Here is an 11531-nt window from a genome sequence, read left to right as displayed (position 1 = left end):
AGCTGAGTCCTGTTCTCCATATGACTTTAAAGTGAGGAATATGGTCCCTTACTGTTTAAGCCCCAATCTCTTTATCTGTAAAATGGGAATAAAATATTTGTTACTGTGTGATATTACACTCAGAATCTAAAAAAAAAAAAAAAAAAAAAAAAAACAAAACTCCAAGCTCATAGACGCAGAGAACTGGCTGGTGGTTGTCATTGGAAGGGTTTGGGTGAGCAAAATTGGTGAAGGGGGTCAAAATGTTATCAAATTAGTAAATTATGGGGATTAACTAACGTACAGCATGGTGATTACAGTTAATAATACTGTATTGCCTATTTGAAGTTTCTAATAGAGTAGATCTTAAGTGTTCTTACCCCAAGAAAAACAATTTTTTCTAACTGTGTATGGTGGTGGATGTGATCACTTCACAGTATATGCGAATGCCAAATCATTATGTTGTATACTTAAAATTAAAATGTTAATTAATTTTAATTAATGTTAATTAAATTAAAATGTTATATGCCAATTATACTTCAATAAAGATTTAAAATTAAAATTAAAAAAATCTGTTCTCCATTTTACAGATGATGAAACTGAGGCAGAGAGGTTAGGTCTCCCACCCAAGATTGGACCTGGGCCATCTGGCTCTGCAGTCTGTGCCTCTAACCTCACTTCTTTGCTGCCTTTCTTCCTTCCCAGAATCAGTGAAGGGCTGCTGCAGTGCAGTGAAAGCTTTTGATTAAGGATGTGAAACTCTAACATCTGAATAAAGCCATTCACTTTAACACTAAGTTTAAATTCCAGTTCCTTCGGTTGCATCGACTTTGGGTTGGAAGACAGTTGCCTCTGTGTCGAGGCTGGTGTAGGGCAAATCCTTGTGTTACCCAAATATTCAAGTGCAGAGCCTATGCCACAGTATAGACTGCTCCGTACCTGACGCCAGAGCACCAAGTCTGTGGAAACAAAGGCAGTAAACCTCACAGCATTAGGAAATGGAGATGGTTGAATGTAGTCTAGAATCTGGTAGAATTTTAATTTAAATGCACAAGATATAAGTCATTATACATTTAGTACTTGTCACAAAACCTCTTCTGAGTCTTGTGGTTTAGGGACCATTAATAACAGTTGCTGAACTGTGAAGAGAAGCCAACAAGCCCCTCCCGAATGCCTGCCCCACAGCACTGCTCGTCGGACGTGTGCAGCCCAAGCATGCGCGCCGCCACTGTCCTACTCAGTCACACACTTGCGGCTGCTGCTAAGCCGCTTCAGTCCTATCTGACTCTTTGCCACCCTGTGGACTATAGCCCACCAGGTTCCTCTGTCCTGGATTCTCTAGGCAAGAATACTGGAGTGGGTTGCCATGCCCTCCTCCAGGGGATCATCCTGGCCCAGGGATCAAACCTGTGTCTCTTGTGTCTCCTGCATCGGCAGGCAGGTTCTTTACCACTGGCACCACCTGGGAAGCCCCTAATCCATACCCACTGGCTCCAAATCACAGCAGATGGGCAGCAGATATGAGTGTGCTTTCTTGGCAGCTGTGCCTGAGGTGGTGTCCCTGAGAAGACCTGTTTTAAGACTGCCTGCCTCCTTCAGGAGTTTGTGTACAGAGAGTGTGGGGTGGGGGTAGAGGCAGGGAGGGGGTCTGTCAGGGAGAAGAAAGGCTTTTCAGAAAGGCCTCAGTCTTCCTGCCTCAGCTTCTTCTCTACCCACCCGATCCCAAATCCCCAGACTCCTGGAGAGCCCTCAGGTCTCCAGGCTAGAAATGCCCTGGTGACATGGGGCTCAGGGAGCGGACCGTCCTGCAGGGCGTCCTTCTCCCCACCCCCTTTCCTCAGATCGCACTGTGGATGCTCTGAAGGGGACAAGCGGGATCTAAGACAGTGATGGGGGAGACACACGAGGGGACGGGTGTGAGCAGACCTGGTCCAAATGCCCACAAGGAACCTCCCCTGTCTTCCTCTTTGTGAAATTAACTTTTCCACCCATGAGCTCTAACAGCAATTCACGTATAAGATCTCCAGAGATAAATCCACGCACCTGTGGACACCTTATTTTTGACAAAGGAGGCAAGAATATACAATGGAGGAAAGACAATCTCTTTAACAGGTGGTGTTGGGAAAATTGATCAAGCACTATAAAAGAATGAAACTAGAACACTTTCTAACACCATACACAAAAATAAACTCAAAATGGATTAAAGATCTAAATGTAAGACCGGAAGCTATAAAACTCCTAGAAGAAAACATAGGCAAAACACTCTCTGACATAAATCACATCAGGATCCTCTATGACCCACCTCCCAGAATATTGGAAATAAAAGCAAAAATAAACAAATGGGACCTAGTTAAACTTAAAAGCTTTTGCACAACAAAGGAAACTATAAGCAAGGTGAAAAGATAGCCTTCAGAATGGGAGAAAATAATAGCAAATGAAGCAACTGACAAAGAATTAATCTAAAAAATATACAAGCAGCTCATGAAGCTCAATTCCAGAAAAATAAGTGACCCAGCCAAAAAATGGGCCAAAGAACTAAACAGACATTTCTCCAAAGAAGACATACAAATGGCTAACAAACACATGAAAAGATGCTCAATATCACTCATTATCATAGAAATGCAAATCAAAACCACAATGAGGTACCATCTCACACTGGTCAGAATGTCTAATATCAAAAAGTCTACAAACAATAAATGCTGGAGAGGGTGCGGAGAAAAGGGAACCCTCTTACACTGTTGGTGGGAATCCAAACTAGTACAGCCACTATGGAGAACAGTGTGGAGATTCCTTAAAATCTGAAAATAGAACTCCCATACAACCTAGCAATCCCATAGCTGCACTTACACACCAAGGAAACCAGAATTGAAAGAGACACGTTCATCAAAGCACTGTTTACAATAGCCAGGACATAGAAGCAACCTAGATGTTCATCAGCAGATGAATGGATAAGAAAGCTGTGGTACATATACACAATGGAGTATTACTCAGCTATTAAAAAGAATGCATTTGAATCAGTTCTAATGAGGTGGATAAAACTGGAGCCTATTATACAGAGTGAAGTAAGTCAGAAAGAAAAACACCAATACAGTATATTAACACATATATATGGAATTTAGAAAGATGGTAATGATGACCTTATATGCAAGACAGCAAAGGAGACACAGATGTATAGAACAGTCTTTTGGACTCTGTGGGAGTGGGCGAGGGTGGGATGATTTGAGAGAATAGCATTGAAACATGTATATTACCATATGTGAAACAGATCTCCAGTCCAGGTTCAATGCATGAGACAGGGTGCTCAAGGCTGATGCACTGGGATGACCCAGAGGGATGAGATGGGGAGGGAGGTGGGAGGGGGGCTAAGGATGGGGAACACTTGTACACCTATGGCTGATTCATGTCAATGTATGGCAAAACCACTACAATATTGTAAAGTAATTAGCCTCCAATTAAAATAAGAAAAAAAAAAAAGATCTTGTCATTAGTATACTCCAGTTACACCATGGTTACATAGACAAGGTCTCTGAACCTGAAGCTTGTAAAACCTACACCACTATCATAATGACAAAGCAGTTACCATTTATTAAGTTCCCCCACATATTGGACAAGGTGTCATATACATTTCAAGTCTAATCCACTTCAACAATTCTGCATTGTCCTATGATTGTCTCCATCTAGCAGATGAAGAAGCTGAGGATTAAGTAACCTGCCAGGGACACACAATCAGAGGCTGGTAGAGATGAGATTGCAACCCAGGTTGCTCCAGAGTCACCTTTCTTCAAGCTTCCAGAACATCCTGCTTCTCCATCACTTGATCTGATGGACTGGTGAGTCCTTCAGAATGGGCTGGCTCCATTTGCTTGGGCTCTGCATTTCTGGGCATTGCCATGGAGGAATGGGTGGCTTCAGCAAATTGTCAACACTAGCCTTAATGACAAACCTATGCTGCCTGTAAATGAGCATACTGGGTTTCTGTTTGCCCATCCACCTCCTGTGTGTTTGGTTGGCATGAGCCGGGTCTCCATATGTGAACCAACTTGAAAAAAACAAGTTCTAGACACGTTTTCAACAGGGTTCTGTCTCTGGGAGTTGGGGGTAGAGGCTAATAAAAAACTAGTTGAGGCTTGGAATGTGGGATCAGAGCTTCTTGCTGTGTGTCCTGGGGTTAGTTATTTCACTTCTCTGAACTTTATTTTCTGATCTATGTCACAGAATAAAGGTAAATGAAATACTCGGTGAGCTAAAGTGCTCTGTGGTCTTCCATGGGTTATACTGACAGTTGCATGTGTCTGCCTGGCACTGACCCTGGGTCCCTCTGGGGTGGGAGCTTCAGTGGGGTCTTGCTCCTGTCATCTACCCAGATCATTTTGATCATTTTTCTGCCTCCTCAGTGTGAGCATCACTTCCTTGCGGTTTCCCTTCAGTGTGAGTATCACTTCCTTTTAGATGTTGGGAGGCAGACCCAATACCTCTCCCCAGGCAGAAGCCTCCTACATAGCTTGTCGCTCCATGGGAATAGCCCAGCACCCACCCTACTCTGCAAGCTACTTGTCTGTACCCCCAGCTTGGGGAGGACAGGCCCACAGCGGCCCTTTGGTAAGTGTTTGAAAGGGGATAACCTGGGCGGTCAGAAGACCAGAGAACCGCTGACTGGGCCATGGGAAGGGACTCAGCCATTTGTCTGAGTTTAAATGCTTTGTGGTTTAGATTCATCTCTGCCTTACTTGGCCGCAGGCCCCTTTGGAAACAGCCTGATTTATCCTTGGTGGAAAATGGTCCTGCAAGCTGTTCCCTCCTGTGGTTTTCTGAGAGGAAGGCAGCATCCGTCCCCTGGGCCAGGAGCTCCAGGGCAGGGGCTGTGCTCCCCCGCCCACCCCCATCAGACTGCCCAGCCAGGCAGCCTCTCTCTGGGACTCAGCAGGGATAGAGGCCAGGTTGGCTGACTTGACTTGAGCAATGACTTGCCTCTGGGCAGGACAGTGATCTCACTGAGCTTTTTATTTTGTGTTTTGTTTTGCCTTCTTGTCCAAGAACCCAAGGGCTTTATTGCAATCTCTTGGCTCCTTTCCTCTGGCCAGAGAAGCAAGGCCAGAAAGAAAAGCAAGAAAGAAAGCAAGAAAGAAGCTCCTTTTCTGTCCTGGGCCCACGATCACCTGGAGAGCAGGAAGGAGAAAGGGTGGAGGGAAGTGGGTGGGGAGCTGCTGCAGAGGTCAGGGGCTGGACTTCCTCCCAGGACTGTCTCTGTGCCTGGTCCATCCTCCTGCAGGGCCTACAGAATAACTTCTTTCTGGGCTGGACAAGGAGGTGAATGGTTTGGGACTCCTCTGCAGCATCAGCAGCCTCTCTGAGTGCAGAAGTGTGCAGCCTGGCTGCTGCCTGGGGCCTTGGACATGAGCTGATGGGAGAAGCTGCACCCACAGCTCAGGACAAAGCCCGGAGGCACACCAGGAATCCCCCAGACTGCCGGCCTCGGGCTTCTCTGCACTCAGCCACTTCCAAACCCATGGCCAGAGGAAGTCAGAAGATGGCTTGAAATAGGCTGGTGTCTCTAGCAGGCAGCCAGGTCTAGATCATCGCCTCCTTACCGTAATTCCCTATAAACTCTCCTCCGTGCTCGGCATCTCCAGGATCACATGAGGCATTTGTGTACCCTTCTAGTAACGGAGAGACAGTGCACATGTCTTGCTTTTCTTGGCCCCATGGGCCTCAGTTCCCCCAGGAACTCCTGAACCTCAGGCTGAAATCAGCCCTCATGAGTGACTGTAGCTCACCAAGGATCTTGCCTTTTTCAGGGTCACTGAACAGTGGTGAGGACCTCTTCCCAGTCCTATCTGGTCCTGGCTCTCTACCCTTGAGTTCAGGGCAATATGCAAAAGAGTCCCAAACAAATCCCAAGCTGCTCCCCTGCTATTAGTTGAAGCATCTCTCTAGCCTCAGGCATCTTGGTAGGTTGATTTGGTGGTAACTCCTGGAGTCAATGGCCCACAATTCCTGAAGCTCAATCTCGTCATCTAGGAGAGGCCTTCCTTCCTTGGACCCCTTCCTTGCTGACTCCCCTGAATGGCCAAGAGCCCTTAGCAACAGGTTCCATTACCAGGTGGTGGGTAGCCCCTACTTTCTTACATGATGATTACAGGACAAGGATTTAGAGCCAGAGGGGCCATTTCAACCAGTTATTCTTTGTCTTTCTTTTGGCAGTCTGGGTAACCTCTCAAACTCAATTTCCAAATCTGTCCGTCCATGTCATAGTTCATATCACATGGGATTGTACACGAACATACGGGATGATGCCATGACTCCAAAGGGCATGAACAGTGGGCTGAGGACAAGCGAAGGTAAAGGACAAACGTGGTATACACTTCTGGAGTGTAAATTTAGTTGCAGCATTTAGGGAAATATATTTTGAAGTAATGGGCTTCCCTGGTGGCTCAGCAGTAAAGAATTCACCTGTAATGCAGGAGCTGCATGAGACCCTGGTTCAATTCCCGAGTCACGATGATCCCCTGGAGGAGGACACAGCAACCCAGTCTAGTATTCTTGCCTGGAGAATCCCATGAAGAGAGGAGCCTGGCAGGCTACAGTCCATGGGGTCACAGAGAGTCCCTGAAGATTGAGCAGACTTAGCACGCACACACATTTTGAAGTAACTACAGTAAGCCCCTGTATATGAATGAGTTCCCTTCTGAGAGCACATTCCTAAGTTCAATTTGTTTGTAAGTCCAACAAAGTTAGCCTAGGTACTCAACAGACACAATTATCTATATAGCAGTGTACCATAAAAGGTTTATAATACTGTTCACACAAATACTACATACATAAACAAATACAAAAAATAAAAACATTTTGAATCTTACAGTATGGTATCTTGAAACGCACAGTAGTACAGTATAATAGCTGGCATACGGAGGCTGGTGTCAAGTGAACTGGCAGGGAGACTTACTGACTGGAGGAGGGAGAGGAGGTGAGAAAGGCAGTGAAAGGAGACGGAGAGCAAGCTGCAATTTCACTCACGCCTGATGTTTCACATCTTTGAAAGTTCACAGCTTGAAGGTTCATATGTATGGAACCTAATGTAAGTACTTTACTGATGTAAAATTTGAACAAATTTTAAAGAAAAAAGAGAAGACTGAAGGCAGTGTTTTTATTTATTGTCACTTGCTCTGGGTTATACTCTAAACGTGGGGGTCAGTGGTTATGTGATTAAAGGTCGCTCTCACTGCCTTAGAGAGATTTGATGAGTCTGACACTGATGTGTGAGAGAAGCTGGTCCCTGCCCAGCGAGCCCTCTTCACTGGCGCTGCCTCAGCTTTCCCACAGGCTTTTGCACGTCTGAGATCTCTCCTTGAATTAAGTCTCAGCTCTCTTGGGCTTCAGCACCTGCACCAGGGCAAGAATCAGATCTGGGGCTCCCGTGAGGGGCTGGGCTGGTGTTTCCTTACAAAATTGCTAGCAGTATCAGAAAGGTGAGTGAGAAGATTCTCTTTTCATAGATGTCACAGTGGTGGACGTGAAGGTAAGACAAGTCTTTGCTGCTTACTCTAGAGGTTGGCGGCCCTTCTTTGTCCCTCCCTCTATTTTGCTGTTTGGAAGGTGGGAGCCACCCTGAACCACTGAGAGCACAGAGTAACGGTCTGGGAGGAGACTGGGGCATTGCACCTGTCCTGAACTCCTTCTCAGGACTTTTATGTGAGAGGAAAATAAGCTTGTACCTTGTTAAAGGCTTTGTTGTTGTGGGTTTTCTGTTACCTTCATTTGTACCTTATCCTGATGAGCTACCTAGCTTAGTAAGTGATGGAGTGGGGAATTTGAACCTGAGTCAATGAGATCTTAAGCCCACACTATCCCACCACAATCTGATGCTTCTCGGGCCCTGTGTGTGCTCCAGCTGTACCCCCATCGTCTCTTAGGTGGAACTGTAAGGGGGTGGGAATTGGAGGAGGGGAGCTTGTCTGATGCGACTCTTTATACTCATTCATTCCAAAGACAGTTCATGGGCATTTGACGGAAACAGAGGGAACTTGGGGACCAAACCCAGGACCCTGAGAGGGTGGGGGAGATAACAGCTCCCCTAAGATCCAGGAAACCCCAGCTCTCTGCCACAAGACTTGCCACACAGCCACCCTGTGTGGCAGGTGAAAGCTGTACTCAGGTAGCCCTGGGTCCCTCCATTTCCACTGACAGACTCTGGTCTACTGGGTCCCCTCTAATGAAACTTGGCTAAGGAAAACTGCTGAAAAGGTGAGGAACGCCCCAGGTGCATTCTTTTGCCACAGGGGTTTTTAAATGTCAGGTTGGCAAGGCATGGCTCTCTTCCAGTCAGGAAGTATATTTTCTCTTACTTGATCTCATGAGAAGTGGTTATCAGCTTCAGGGCTGAGTAGGAGTTTGAGTTAAAAGGGCTGTAATATCCCACTGGTAAAGTCTCAGAGCCCGCACATCACGGAGGAGAGTCTGAGCTAGGACTGACAACAGCTGGCTACATATCTAGGAAAGTGGTATTCCCAAACAGACAGGACACATTTAACTGGAGGGTTGATCTTGAGCGAGTCTCCTAGCTTGTCTCTCTCCTGGTTTGTATAATGGGAATGATAATCACTATGTCTCATGATTATTGCAACATTCAGTGAGATACAAAATATGAAGAATCTATAAATACAAAAGATTACGATTCTGCATTTGTGTGGCAGAAATGAGAATTTCTGTTCTTTGGCACATTGTGCCCAGCCAGATCACTTTCCCAGGCATGGTATATGGCAGGGGTTGGACAAATGCTAAACGGCTAACACATGCTGAAGTTTGCTTCAGGGAGCCTTTCCCAAGTGTCTACCTCATAAAGTTTCTATGAGGATAAAATGATATACCATACTTAAGGAAATTAATCCTATGTATGGCATACAGCAGGTACTCAGTAAATGTTACAGATTGTTATCCAAGAGACTTTGGCATCAGGGACCTCTTTTGTGTTAGGAAGGGGTAGAAATCTGGTGAGCGGGTCAGTGGATTGAATGTTACCTGTGAGGGAGTGAGGTGAGCAGAGAGGGGCAGCTGAGTTTCCTTGGTTTTCTCAGCTTTGGGGAGTGAAGGTCCTTATACAGCTTATGAAAAAATCCAGTCATTATATATACTTACCAACAGAGGATGTCATTTCTATACAAATAAGTGCATTATTTTCCTCTGCTAATCTGAATCAGGTTTCATCAAGGCAGCCCAGGTTGATCGGAAATGTGTTGATTTGCCCCAGTTATGTGGCAGAGTAGACTTAGGAAAGTGCTTTAAGATCTGTACAGACATTAGAAAAAGTCAGGATGAGGAGAACCACTGAGCCAAGCTGATGGGGAAGCTTTCTAGGAGGTGAAGTTTGAGCTGGCACTCAGGAACCTATGGAGGGAAAGCAGCGAGCGTTTCCAGGGGGAATTCCTAGCTAGGTGACCAGATCTTGGATAGAGCAATGGCAGTGAGAGTAGCTAAGGACACCAACGAGAGAAACTGGACTGAGATTCCAGCCAAGGGGTCTTAGGAGAACAGTGGATACAAGTCAGAAGTCAGAAGGGACATAGTTTTTATGGAACACTGACAACACTTTCTCCAACTGGTTTGACTGTCTGTTAGGTATGACTTCAGGATTCTCTCATGGCTCAAATGGTAAAGAATCTGCCTGCAATGCAGGGGACCCATGTTCGATCCCTGGGTCAGGAAGATCCCCTGGAGAAGGGAATGCCTATCCACTCTGGTATTCGTGCCTGGAGAATTAATTCCATGGACAGAGGAGTCTGGCGGGATATAGTCCATGGGGTTGCAAAGATCTGGACATGACTGAGTGACTAACATTTTCACTTCACTTCACTTTTCACTATATATAACTTTGTCTGCAGTGGCCTCACCCAACACAGCACCTTTCAAGCAAGCTGTAATTCTGCAGATTCCTTCCCTGTGCAGATTCCAGACACAAGTGCAATGTTTAGAGATGTTAACAGTGGTAAGATTCCATTGCTTCTTTCCATTCTGAGTAGAGAAGTCTAGGTAGGAATTTCCCAGTTTTCCCTTGCCTCTGAACTAGTGGTAGTGCTCCAATCACAGTTGAATTAGGAGAGAGAAATTGCATAGTCATTTGAAAAGGGAAGTTTTGATATAAAAATTAATTATTTTCAGGGAATTAACTACAGAGTGGGAATAAAAGGGATTGTTTAAAAAAAATCTCCTAAGGCTGATGAGAGTACAGAAAGAAGGAACACACAGGAAGGAAGAGGAGAGGGGTTCCTCAAGGCTGGGGTTCAGCCCTTGTTGGGGAAGGTGTGGGTGCAGCCCATGGATGGCAGAGAAATTCTCTGAGTTGTCTTTGGACAAAACTGGTCCATAGTCAGAGATCCTAGACTGATGGGCAAGAACTACAGTCTTGGGCTGCCAGCTGAGTGTCCTGCTGAGTGTCCATAAAATTCCCAGGAAGTTGTTTTAGGGGAATGCAGCTGATCATGGTGAAGCCACATAGGGCTCCCAAAGAACTCACTGAGAAATCTCTTTGGGAGAATGTTGCTTGTGGGACTTTCCAGGAACCCCTGCCTTTCATCAGGAATCCACCCATGAAGGATGTAGCTAAACTTGCCGCTGGGAAACTAGAAGAGATGTCCATAAAACTAGCCATGGAGATGCCACGAGCAGGTGAACTGCTGAAACTTGCTGGGGGTAAGCTCCACCAGACTTCAGAGTCCTGAGAATAAGTCAGCAGGAAAGCAAAGGAACCAGGAGGAGGCGCTTCTCCTCCTGTCCCTCCAGTGCCCTCTGCTGATAAAGCATTGCATGTGCCAGGGAGAAGACAGCCCAGACATGTATATAGGGTGCATTTGGAGCTGAAAGGTAATATATTGATAACTGATACTGGATATTAGTGAGCTCAACTGGGGGTTGGGGATTTTTCCATAAAACAGTTCTGGAGAATATATTTATGAGATATTCCTGCCACCTGAGAAATGAATCCAAATGAAGAACCCCAAAGATGATAGTGCAAAAGGCAAAGAATAATTAAATCAATAAAACTAATAAAGCTATGTAAGTAAAATTGTTTTGATTAATATGATATAAAACTCAAGAAAAATGAGATCCTTACAATTATATATAATAAAGACTTCATAATTACGATTCAGATTTTAATATCACAAATTACCTTGACAAAAAGTGGATGGTCGCAAGGGGAGTGTGTTCAATTTTTCATCTGTCATAAGCGATGTCAATAGCTATGGTTTTATTCTTGATGTTAATATGTTTAAGAGATTTTAAAAATAAGTACCCTAAGTGAACTTATTCACAAAACAGAAACAAACTCACAGACTTAGAGAACAAACTTATGGTTGCCAGTGGGGAGGAGGAGGGGAAAGGATCATTAGGGAGTTTGGGGTTGACATGTACACACTGATTTATTTAAAATGGGTAACCAATAAGGTCCCACTGTAGAGCATGGGGAAATCAACTCAATGTTCTGTGACAGCCTGAATGGAAAGGGAGATGGGGAGAGAATGGATACATGTATGTGCATGGCTGAGTCCCTTTGCTGTCCA

General features: G+C 45.3%; 1 protein-coding gene across 1 annotated transcript in view; it reads left to right on the top strand.

Moving 5' to 3' along the window:
- Window positions 1-10439: 10439 nt before the first annotated feature.
- CHIT1 (chitinase 1) overlaps window positions 10440-11531 on the top strand; it is a 33767-nt gene continuing 32675 nt past the window's right edge. The window contains 1 exon segment of the mRNA XM_070384715.1: window positions 10440-10662. Coding sequence (XP_070240816.1) covers window positions 10440-10662 — 223 coding nt within the window.

The sequence above is a fragment of the Bos mutus genome, chromosome 16 (genome assembly GCF_027580195.1).
Source record: "Bos mutus isolate GX-2022 chromosome 16, NWIPB_WYAK_1.1, whole genome shotgun sequence".
NCBI classification, from domain to species: domain Eukaryota; kingdom Metazoa; phylum Chordata; class Mammalia; order Artiodactyla; family Bovidae; genus Bos; species Bos mutus.
This window is presented reverse-complemented; position numbering and strand designations above follow the sequence as displayed.